Here is a 13150-nt window from a genome sequence, read left to right as displayed (position 1 = left end):
CAGAATGTCTGGCTCTAGGTGAGTGATCACACTACTGTGGTTATCTGGGTCAGGAAGATCTTTTTTTGTATAGTTCTTCTGTGTATTTTTGCCACTTTTTCTTAATATCTTCTGCTAAATGCATGGATTATGGTGGCTCAGATTGTAAAGAATCTGTCTGCCATGCAAGAGACCTGGTTTGTTCCTAGGGTCAGGAAAATCCCCTGGAGTAAGGAATGGCTACCCACTCCAGTATCCTTGCCTGGAAAACTCCATGCACAGAGAAGCATGGTGGGCTACAGTCTATGGACCACAAAGAGTCAGACAAGACTGAGTGACTCACAACACTTTCATGCTGCCTCTCACTTACAGCCCACTGACCACACTATGTCTTCCACCGGAAATAATGTTCTACCCTTTCTAGACAATTAATATCCATGTATTAACTTTAACTTACTTTAATTATAACTTCTTCTGGAAAGATTTCCCCAAGTTAGCCTGTATGAACCCTCTATGATTTGTGTCATAAATTTAGCATACTATATTGCCATATTATATTTACTTATTTGTATTTTATACTATATAATAAGTTCTCTAAGGTATGTAGGCATCCACAGAACTCAGCAAAGCATTCAGTCCAATAAATACCTAAATACATGAGTAGAAAATGAATGCATGAATGAAGACAATAAATCATAAATCAAAGAAAACAGACATAAAAATTACCTGAAAAATTAATTGCAGCAACATTTTTACTCACCCCTTCATGTAAGGAAAAAGTTGTAGTTAATTTAAGTTTCACAACTATATCAAAAAAAATTATAGCTGACATTTAGAAAATTAACTATTTGTTAAGCATTACTCCATTAAGGAAATGAAAAAGATTTTGTTTGATTGACTGGCTTTTTTTTAGTTAAACAATGCCTATCTAAAGACACATTTTTTTTTTTCAATTTCTCTAGACTACCACTTAAAACTCTAATTATCTTTTCAGATTATGCCAATATTCTATTAAAAAGAGACTCCATAAATATATGACCTTAATTTTAAAAAATATATATGTTTATATGGTTCCCATTAATCTGATTCCATATCCTATTGATAACTGTGGGAAAAAATATGAAAGCATCTAAATTAAAAAATTAGTATAGAGACTTCCCTGGTGGTCCAGTGGTTGAGAATCCGCCTGCCAATGCAAGGGTTCTATCCTTGCTCTGGCAAGATGCCACATGCAGCGGGGCAACTAAGGACATGGGCCACAATCACTGAGCCCCTGTGCCCTAGAGCCAGGGCTCCACAACAAGAGAAGTCACCAGAAAGGGAAGCCTATGCACTGCAACTAGAGAGTAGCTCCTGGTCACGGCAACTAGTCTTTGTGCAGGGCAGCAAAGACCCAGCACCGCCAAAAACAAACAAATAAAAATTTTTACAAATTAGTATAAATAAGGATGTAAAGAATTCTCCAATGCCGAAATCTAATTAAACGGTACTCCCACACATTTTGAAGTTATATTTTAAATGTAAACAGACTTCACTGGCCATTTGAAAAGTTCTACTGAATTTCCAATTTTAGTATTTGGTAATTTTCCAAGTTTTCTGAAAGCACTATAACATGTCACATTTCCTAACTCCAAATGTAAATACAGGTTGAAATATAATAAATATTGTTATTTTTTTCTTATAAAAAATACAAGTATATATGATCTCTAAAGTTTCCCCTAGATGCACTTTTCTTTGTTGTTTTTTTTTTGCCACAGTATCTATACATTTCTCATTTTAAAACTATTTCAGCAAATATGAAAAACAGATGCGCTTAAGTCAATCATACTTACATGTTCTGGGATTCCTGGCTAACCAAAGAAATAGAATCAGAACCCTCTACTGGAGTAGGAATTCTTTCTGATAGCAGACTTGTCTAAAATATAAGAAATATACATTTTTCTTACTTATAGCATTACTCATAAGCTGTCATGCTACATCTTTATATTTGACTCTTACTGTAATTAAAGATTAAATTACTTGCAAATCTTAAATTATTTGATTCTTAAATATCATGCAAAGTTAATTCATAAATAAGGCACACAGATAATGTAGGGGGAAGATACTGATATATACTATATTTGAATATTGCTCCATTATGATCTCCAGCGTCCATATAAAAACCCAGCTATCTGTAAAAATTGCTCAGAAATAACTTCCAAAGAGTAAATCTATATAGAGACAGTCTATTTTAAGTCCCTTTTACCTGAAGAAATGAAAGCAAGGCAAAGGCTAACAGAGTTTTACCAAGATAATGCACTAGTCATAGCAAACAATGCTTCCAACCACACAAGAGAGGACTCTACACATGAACGTTACCAGAGTCAATACCGAAATTAGACTGATTAATTATATCCTTTGCAGCTGAAGATGGAAAAGCTCTATACAGTCAGCAAAAACAAGACCAGGAGCTTACTGTGGCTTAGATCACGAACTCCTTATTGCCAAACCCAGACTTAAATTGAAGAAAGTAGGGAAAACCACTAGACCATTCAGGTATGACCTAAATTAAATCCCTTATGATTATACCATAGAATTGCCAAACAGACTTAAGGGATTAGATCTGACAGAGTGCCTGAAGAACTATGGAATAAGGTTCGTTAACACAGTACAGGAGGCAGTGGTCGAAACCATATCCAAGAAAAAGAAGTGCAAAAAAAAAAAAGGCAAATGGTTGTCTGAAGAGGCCTTACAAACAGCTGAGAAAAGAAGAGTGAAAGGCAAAGGAGAAAAGCAAAGATTTATCCATCTGAATGCAGAGTTACAAAGAGGAGCAAGGAGAAATAAGAAAGCCTTCCCAAGTGATCAGCTCAAAGAAATAGAGGGAAAAATAGAATGGGAAAGACTAGAGATCTCTTCAAGAAAAGTAGAGATACCAAGGGAACATTTCATGCAAAGATGGGCACAATAAAGGTCAGAAATGGTATGGACATGAGAGAAGCAGAAGATATTAAGAGGTTGCAAGAATACACAGAAGAACTATATAAAAAAGATCTTCATGACCCACATAACCACAGTGATGTGAGCACTCATCTAGAGCCAGACATCCTGGTGTCCAAAGTCAAGTGGGCCTTAGGAAGCATCACTACGAACAAAGCTACTGGGGGTAATGGAATTTCAGCTGAGCTATTTCAAATCTTAAAAGATGATGCTGTGAAGTGCTGCACTCAATATGCCAGCAAATTTGGAAAACTCAGCAGTGGCCACAGGACTGGAAAAGGTCAGTTTTCATTTCAATCCCAAAGAAAGGCAATGCCAATGAATGCTCAAACTACTGCACAGTGCACTCGTCTCATACTCTAGCAAGTAATGCTCAAAATTCTCCACGCGAGGTTTCAACAATATGTGAACCATGAACTTCCAGATGTTCAAGCTGGATTTAGAAAAGGCAGAGGAACCAGAGATCAAATTGGCAATGTCTGTTGGATCAAAGAAAAAGCATGAGAGTTCCAGAATAACATCTACTTCTGCTTCACTGACTACACTAAAGCCTTTGACTGTGTGGATCACGGCAAACTGTGGAAAATTCTTCGAGAGATGGGAATACCCGACCACCTTATCTGCCTCCTGCAAAACCTGTATACAGGTCAAGAAGCAACAGTTAGAACTGGACATGGAACAATGGACTGTTTCCAAATTTGGAAAGGTTAAGGCTGTATCCTGTCACCCTGCTTATTTAACTTCTATGCAAAATACATCATGAGAAATGCCAGGCTGGATGAAGCACAAGCTGGAATGAAGACTGCTGGGAGAAATATCAATAACGTCAAATATGCAGATGACACTACTCTTATGGAAGAAAGTGAAGAGGAACAAAAAAGCCTCTTGATGAAAGTGAAAGAGGAGAGTGAAAACAGCTGGCTTAAAGCTCAACATTCAAAAAACGAAGATCATGGCATTCAATCCCATCACTTCATAACAAACAGATGGGAAACAATGGAAACAGTGACAGACTTTTATTTTGGGGGGCTCCAAAATCAGATGTAGATGGTGACTGCAGCTATGAAATAAAAGACGCTTATTCCTTGGAAGAAAAGCTATGACAAACCTAGACAGCATATTAAAAAGCAGAGACATTACTTTACCAACAAAGGTCCATCTAGTCAAAGTTATGGTTTTTCCAGTAGGCAAGAACGGATGTGAGATTGGACCATAAAGAAAGTTGAGTGCCAAAGAATTGATGCTGTTGAGCTATGGTGTTGGAGAAGACTCTTGAAAGTCCTTTGGACAGCAAGGAGATCAAACCAGCCAACCTGAAAGGAAATCAATCCTGAATATTCATTGGAAGGACAGATGCTGAAGCTGAAGCTCCAATACTTTGGCCACTTGATACTTCTAATGAGAAGAGATGAATCATTAGAAAAGACACTGATGCTGGGAAAGACTGAAGGCAGGAAGAGAAGGCGATGACAGAGGATGAGATGGTTGGATGATATCACCAACTCAATGGACATTACTTGAACAAACTCCAGGAGATGGTGAAGGACAGGGAAGCCTGGCATGCTATAGTCTATGGGGTCTCAAAGAGTCAGACACAACTGAGCAACTGAACAACAACAACAATAACCAGAAGAAAAGACTGCAGCACCCAGTTAAGTTGTAGAGCTCTATCCTATAGGGACAGGATGTACTGAAGTCATCTTTTGACAAGTTAGAAATCATTATGTCCTTTGGAATACTGTGATGCTAAAGAAGTCCAGTAAAATATTTTAACTGTAGTATAATATTATAACACTGAACATATCTGAAATAAAGATTTTCAGGGAAGAAAAAAGATTGAAAATACTTACCTTCTTCCAAGCCTTTGCTATAGATTCATGCAAACTATAAGGAATTAACACCTGTAAGCCTTCACATGTACCATATATTTGACGACACACAGAAGTAAAAGCTCCTTTAACCACAGGAAACATTTCTGATCCAGAAAAAATAGAAATATCTTCATCAAGAAGTTTTTTCGAAAACTGGGCAATTAGATGAGCACCTGTAGGACTAAAAGATGATACCAAAACAATGTACTTCAAGTGACCTAATTTGATTGAATTGCTTTCTCTGCACAGGTATGTCACTAACTTGTCTGTTTGGTAGTAAAGCTCACTTATTTCCATTTGTTTTACTTTTTTTTTAATTCTACTTTTTAACTTTAAGATTTAGTATATAAAACATACTCATGATTCTAAAGTCAAATCTAGGTACAATCAAGGAATAATCCCAGATATCTTTTATCTATGCCTCTTAACCCAAATATTTTTTTCCTTTCCTCTAAACTATTGCTTTTCTTTCCTTTAAAGCTATTACTACTCTTTTATCATTTCCTTTTGAAAATAAGACAAATATAATTTTATTTATTCATATTCCCTTCTACTATACAAAGGGTAACATTCTATAAACTTTCTGTTTTGTTTTTTTGCTTTATATATCCTATGACAACTCTACAGCCGTACATAAAAAAAATTTCTCATCCCCTTTTCACTACTGCTAAGCACTCCTTTGTATAAATATAATTCAATCTATTAGTCTCTTGTGATTGAATATCTGGGATGTTTCTAATCTTTCCCTAATAAAACTAGAAACTCTAAACCACCGCACAATAAGGATTTAGAAGAAATTCTAACATTTTATGTCTTTTCTGTTTAATTTCAATGGGAGGGAGACACCTAAAAAAAAGAAACCTAGAAATCATAATGATAATAATGGGAGAAAATTAACTACATACAATTAAATGATGTCTATATAAAAGAAAAAAAATAAGGAAGTGATGAACAATAAAAAGAACCTTAGAACTCATGGCAAAGAGTTAGTCTTCCTAATTTTAAAAGAATTATTATATATGGATAATGGATAAGAATATTTCCATATTATATATGGATATATGGATAAGAAAAAGGCTTTCCAGATATATGGCTGGAAAAAGGCTTCCAGGTTAAATATGTCAGATTGAACACATTACATTTATATCTACTCCCTTCTGAAATATTAAAATACAATAGTAAACAAAATTTTCTGAAGGCTCTTGTAGCCATCAAGGACAAGGAGAAAAAAAAAAGGGTATGATAAGTAACAAAGTTTAGGAATGTAGGAAAAAATGAGTAATTTAGGATCCAGAAAAATTGAATAATCAAAAATAAAACAATTAGAAGCAAGAATTACACTTCTATTAATACTGAATCGAAGTTACAGAAATCCAACCTCAGTGTTTCCATCTATATAACAGATAACCATAGAGGCCTCTTCCTTAGTCACTGTGAGGGTTAAATGGTTACCACCACCCCACCAATCTCACCCAAAGACTTTGATCCTATGTGAGTATTGTCAGCAAGACAATATGTTCCCAGATGTAAACATATTAAAACACATGATGGAAAAAAATAACAACAGATGGCAGGAAAAGTTTGGAACACACAAAAAAAGGAAGATCAGAGGCAAAATAGAAAACAGTAACAAATATGGTAAACATTAATCCAATCATATCATACTCTAAATGACAAGGATCAATTAAAAGAAAGACTATCAGAGTAGATAAAAAAACAAGATCCAGTTATGTGGTATCTATAGAAGCCTATTAAATGTAATGATAAAGACAGATTAAAAGTAAACAGATAAAGACATCATGCTGATGATCATGAGAAAGCTATACTAGCTATATTAATTTCAGACATCACAGCAAGGAAAATTACCCAAAAGGCATATTATGTAATAAAGGGGGTCAATTTTGCAAAAAGATGTAACAATCCTTAATGTGTACCTGACAGTGTCAAAGTGCATGAAGGAAAAATGGACAGAATTGCAAGGAGAAAAAGATGAGTTCACTGATGCAGTTTGAAATTTCAGCACTTTTCTGTCAGTAATTGATAGATCCAGCATGAGTACATAGCTGAACTGAACACCACAAACTACCTACAGCATATAATTGGTACCTACAGAATACTTCCAGCAGCAGAATATACATTTTGCTCAAGCTCATATAGAACATTCACTGAGAGATCACATTCTGGGCCATAAAACACATTTTAACAAATTAAAAATATCAATCATACAAAATATGCTCTCAGAACCATAAATAACTCATAGGTCAAAGAAGTATCCAGAGAAGTCTAAAACTATCCTGAACTGCTGCTGCTGCTGCTAAGTCACTTCAGTCGTGTCCTACTCTGTGTGACCCCATAGACGGCAGCCCACCAGGCTCCCCCATCCCAGGGATTCTCCAGGCAAGAACACTGGAGTGGGTTGCCATTTCCTTCTCCAGTGCATGAAAGTGAAAAGTGAAAGTGAAGTCGCTCAGTCGTGTCCGACTGTTCGCAATCCCATGGACTGCAGCCTACCAGGCTCCCCATTCCATGGGATTTTCCAGGCAAGAGTACTGAACTAATGAAAATGAAAACACAACTCATTTGTTGGATGCAGCAAAAGCAGTGTTTAGAGGGGGAAGTTTACAGCACTGAATGCATATAATAGAAAGATGATCTAAAATTCAATAATCTATAAACTTTCACCATAGAAAGTGAAATTAAATCCAAAACAAAGCAGAAAATAAAAATTAGAACAGAAATCAATGAAATTAAAACAGGAAATGAGTGGGGAGTGGAAACTAGTCTTTTGAAAGATCAGTAAAAGTGAAAAGACTCTAATGAGGTTAGAGAGGAAAAAAGACACAAATTAATAATATGAGTGGCTATCTCTACTAATTCCATTGATTTTAAACAGGTAATAAAGGAATACTGTAAAAAAACAAACATATCAATAAAAAGTCTATGCCCACACATTAGAAAACTTAGATAAGTGGACTGGTTCCTTGAAAGACACAACCTGCCAAAACACAAACAATCTGAATAAACCTACCTATTAACGAAATAGAATAAATAATAAACTTCCTAAATAGAAAACACTTTGCCCAAATAGGTACACTGGTGAACTCTATCAAACATTCAAGAAATTATGCCAAATCTCTTTCAAAAGCTAGAAGTAGAATATTTCCTAAATTATGAGACTAGTGTTACAGTAAGGCCAGACAAGAATCATGAAAACCACAGACTGGTCTCTCTCATAAACGCAGACAAAAATCCTTAAATATTAGTAAATCAAATCTAACAATGTATAAAAAGAAATATTCTAGGTATGCAAGGTGGTTCAATATTTAAAAAAATCAATTAATGCAATCTACCACATCAATAGAGTAAAAGGACACTCATTGTGGTGTTATCTGTGGAGGCAAACTCATAGACACTACCTAATATCCAATAATGTAGAGAAATTTGAATAAATTATGGTAAGATCATACAAAAATGTATTGTAGAGCTATTAAAAATGTTTCATTCTATATTCAGCTAGGTAGGAAGAGGTTATGGTTACACACAAAAAACCCACAAGTAATGTATATACCATTTTTGAAAAAAAAGAATTGTATGACTATGAACATATATATTTGATGCATCATTACAGGTACAGAGAAAGTCTAGAAGCATAAACATACTGTTATCACTGGCTGACCCAGGTGATAGAACTGAATAAGGGTTAGAGAAGGAAGATGGGGAAGTAGTTAGCTTTCCTTTGTATGGTCTAACTTAAAGTCAGTCATTTGTGGCTTTAGAAGTTCCAAGAGTATAGTCCAAGGGAGCAAAAAAGATCCTATGTAGAGTGAACCATTCTATTTTTCTTTTGAAGTTACAGACATCAAGACCTACTCTGCCTGTAGAATTCATAATCCTGGTTATTCCTTCAAATTTCTGATGGTCTAATATGTTAGTAGTTGATCAAGAAACCTAACTAGATAACTATCTAGAATAGCTATCCCAATTTTCATTAATATATGACAAGATTTTTGGAAACTTTAAATCATATTTGAGAAAACACACTAAAAAATTCTGCAAATTATTCAAAACAGAAACATACCTTTTTTCTTCAGAAGAGTTCATATTTTCTCCATAAAGTAGTAGGGTAAGTCCTTCTTCCACAGATGCAATTCTTGCCAAAATATGAGCTATATGAATTAAAGCTGTTTCACAGCAGTTTGGAGCAGCCTGTATGTTAAAGATATCATATAATTTTATGACATGCTAACATATCACAGACTAACATTCAAGGATGGTACTGTAATCTAATAAAGTTATATTATCATAACAAAAAAGAAAGTAATGATTGTTAGGCTGTGAAATATGTCTGAACTAAATGCATCATTAGATTATATTCTCGTACTAGCACAGTTGATGGAGAAGGAAATGGCAACCCACTCCAGAGTTCTTGCCTGGAGAATCCCAGGGACGGGGGAGCCTGGTGGGCTGCAGTCTATGGGGTCACACAGAGTCGATACGACTGAAGTGACTTAGCAGCAGCAGCACAGTTGATAAGGCAAAAACATACATACTTTTTACCCAAAGCTATTACTGTTTATTAAGACAGCTGAAACAACTGCTGCTATTGCAATTTTATATGCGTATAATTCTAGATGACAAATGCAGTAGCTCTTCTTCTTTGCCCTTTACTTCTCACTCACTGGGCTATATTGGATCTAATTTCATCGTACATGCTATTTAACATATTACTATCTTTTCTAAGGGACACCACCTTTTCCTATAACTGATTGGGTCATGAGTTATAGGTGTGACTGCTGCTGCTACTGCTACTAAGTCGCTTCAGTCATGTCCAACTCTGTGGGACCCCACAGACGGCAGCCCACCAGGCTCCCCCGTCCCTGGGATTTTCCAGGCAAGAATACTGGAGTGGGTTGCCACTTCCTTCTCCAATGCATGAAAGTGAAAAATGAAAGTGAAGTCACTCAGTTGTGCCTGACTCTTAGCGACCCCATGGACTGCAGCCTACCAGGCTCCTCCGTCCATGAGATTCTCCAGGCAAGAGTTGCTGGAGTGGGTTGCCATTGCCTTCTCCATAGGTGTGACTAAGGACTATCAATTCATGAGTTGGCCAATAGCTAATGATGTCAACTAATGAGAAAACATAAGTGGAACCGATCATATTTCCCCATTCTTTACTGTCAAAAGTAGTAAAACTAGTTTTACAAGTATATAGCAAATTAGTACATAGGAAATACTAAAAACTAGAGAGTGGTGTCAATGCTAGAGACTATCTAGAAGTCTAAGTCTACTAAAGTTTCTGTTCTTTCTGGGACCTACTTATGACCTGTACCTACATGGATGCAATGCACCTATTCTCTATGATAATTTTGAATATCTATACAGTGACTGCAGCTATGAAATTAAAAGACGCTTGCTCCTTCAAAGGAAAGCTATGACAAACCTAGACAGTGTATTAATAAGCAGAGACATCACTTTGCCAACAAAGGTCCATATAGTCAAAGCTATGATTTTCCAGTAGTCATATATAGATGAGAGAGTTGGATCACAGGCTGAGTTCCACAGAATTGATGCATTTGAACTGTAGTTCTAGAGAAGACTCTTGAGAGTCCCTTGGACAGTAAAGGAGATCAAACCAGTTAATCCTAAAGGAAATCAACCCTGAATATTCATTTGAAGGACTGATCTGAAGCTGAAGCTCCAACACTTTGGCCACCTGATTGTGAAGAGCCTACTCACTGGAAAAGACACTGATGCTGGGAAAAAACTGAAGGCAAAAGAAGAAAGGGGTGACAGAGAATGAGATGGTTGGATGGCATCACTGACTCAGTGGATACGAATTTGAGTAAACTCTGGGACAGAGCAGAGGACAGAGGAGCCTGGCATGCTGTAGCCATGGAGCTGCAAAGAGTCAGGCGTGACTTAGTGAGTGAACGAAAAACACACTGCAACCAATACATTCTAATAAATTCAGTGGGTTAGTTCAACTAATGAGGGGTCAGGTATATTCACCTGAAGAATTCTTAACTAGATGATCTAATGTTTAATTTGTTACTTTCACACTAAATATCTTTCTTAAAAGAACTTCTCTACTTTCCTTCATTCATACACACATTTTAAAATTTTCTTTTTCCTCATTTTCAATATTTTATTTGTTTAATATTCTGTCTTTCCTATTAGAGCAGGTTCCTTAAAAAGCAATGACCATGTCTTAGTCACTTCTATAGTTCAGCTACCCAGCACAGAGCCAGTGATGCAGCAGGGGTTCCATGGGTAGTGTTCAATGTCTTACGTGAGATAATGAATGTCTATTATGTGCCAGACAGTTGTTTTTTACTCTCAAGAATCATTGCAACTTAGGTATAATTACAGAAGTACATAATGTGAGAATATAGACAAACATCTAAATCTGTCAGGGAGAATTGAGAGAAAATTTCAAGATACAATAAACTATGGTCTGAAGAACAAACAGACCAAGTTAGAGACTTTCCAGGACAAGGAAAAAGTGTTTGAAGATAGGGAAATACTATAACCTGACTTAGAAATTGCAAATGATCTCTTATAACTGGAATATACAGGAAAGAAACAGGTACAATATAAGAAAATGGAAAACTCAATATAAATATCTAGTTGAAAAGTCTGAAGTTGATCCAGCAAGCAACAAGTAGCCTTAGTGGCAAAATAGGAATAGACTGGAAAGTGGAAAAACTGAACAAGAAAAAATGTGTATATTCCAAGCAAGAAATTATCAGGGCTTAAACAAAAGTAATAACTACACTCGTGGCTCAGCAGTAAAAGAATCTGCCTGCAATACAGGAGATTCTGGAGATGCACGTTTGATCTCTGGGTTAGGAAAATCCCACAGAGGAGGAAAAGGCAACCCATTCCCGTAATCTCGCTGGGAAAATCCTATGGACAGGAGTCTGGCCAGTGGGCAACAGTCCCTGGGTTCACAAAAGAGTCGGAATTGACTGAGCATGCATGCGCACACACAAACAAAAGCAAAAACAGTGGGGATTAAGAGAAATACCTGGATTTTAGACATATGCGGGGGGGCGGGGGAGAATCTATAGGTCTTAAATACAAATTGAATGTAGAGAATGAAGGAGTTCCCATTTACAGAACAGAGCAAGAGCAGGAAAAAAAATACTGTTTTGAAAATGCTGTTTTCAAAAGAAAAAGGAAAGGAAAGCTAAGGAAACATATTTCAGAAGTGATCTACTGTGTTAATGATCAAATCTGAAAAGTTACATGTTTTAAAATTGTACAGGCAACTGCAATCAAAGCTCCATCAGTGATATGATGAAGGCAAGATTATAATACAATGAGGTGAGAAACAATGGAAAGAGAAGGAGCCAAGACAAGAATGGTAACCTGCCATAATTAAAAGCTTATTGTTAAAAAGATCAGATACAAGGTGGTAGTTAAAACTGTGCACTGGGTAATCAAGAGTTTCCCCCATCCCAACACATTTACAGGTAAAAGAAAGATGTCAATAAAACAGAAAGTTAAAGATAGACAGATGAAAGCTAAGAAGCAATATGGGAAATAGATGGGGAAACAATGGAAACAGTGGCAGACTTTATTTTGGGGGGCTCCAAAATCACTGCAGATGGTGACTGCAGCCATGAAATTAAAAGACGCTTACTCCTTGGAAGGAAAGTTATAACCAAACTAGACAGCATATTCAAAAGCAGAGACATTACTTTGCCAACAAAGGTCCGTTTAGTCAAGGCTATGGTTTTTCCAGTAGTCATGTATGGATGTGAAAGTTGGACTGCGAAGAAAGCTGAGGACCGAAGAATTGATGCTTTTGAACTATGGTGTTGGAGAAGACTCCTGAGAGGGCCTTGGACTGCAAGGAGGTCCAACCAGTCCATCTTAAAGGAGATCAGTCCTGGATGTTCATTGGAAGGACTGATGCTAAAGCTGAAACTCCAATACTTTGGCCACCTCATGCGAAGAGTTGACTCACTGGAAAAGACCCGGATGCTGGGAGGGATTGGGGACAGGAAGAGAAGGGGACGACAGAGGATGAGATGGCTGGATGGCATCACCGACTCGACGGACATGAGTTTGAGTGAACTCCGGGAGTTGGTGATGGACAGGGAGGCCTGGCGTGCTGCGATTCATGGGGTCGCAAACAGTCGCACATGACTGAGCGACTAAACTGAACTGAACTGAAGAAGCAATAGCTATGGTTCAAGATCCAGGAGTACGTTTCTTAACTCTGGTATATGGTTTACATTTCGAAATTTATGTTATGGCATTCTATAATATTGAGTTGTATATTATGATCTACTTATTTCTTCTCTGGTCATCCT

General features: G+C 36.6%; 1 protein-coding gene across 2 annotated transcripts in view; it reads right to left on the bottom strand.

Moving 5' to 3' along the window:
* The window catches only part of TBC1D32 (TBC1 domain family member 32), a 189602-nt gene that overhangs the window by 127002 nt on the left and 49450 nt on the right, over nucleotides 1-13150 (bottom strand). For both annotated transcript variants that reach the window (XM_068985227.1, XM_068985228.1), the window contains exons 15-17: nucleotides 8908-9035; nucleotides 4809-5010; nucleotides 1812-1894 (exon numbers count right to left, since the gene is read on the bottom strand). In XM_068985227.1, the coding sequence (XP_068841328.1) occupies nucleotides 1812-1894; nucleotides 4809-5010; nucleotides 8908-9035 (413 nt within the window). The remainder of the gene's footprint in view (nucleotides 1-1811; nucleotides 1895-4808; nucleotides 5011-8907; nucleotides 9036-13150) is intronic.

Source organism: Capricornis sumatraensis, chromosome 13 (genome assembly GCF_032405125.1).
Source record: "Capricornis sumatraensis isolate serow.1 chromosome 13, serow.2, whole genome shotgun sequence".
In the NCBI taxonomy this organism is placed as follows: Eukaryota; Metazoa; Chordata; class Mammalia; order Artiodactyla; family Bovidae; genus Capricornis; species Capricornis sumatraensis.
This window is presented reverse-complemented; position numbering and strand designations above follow the sequence as displayed.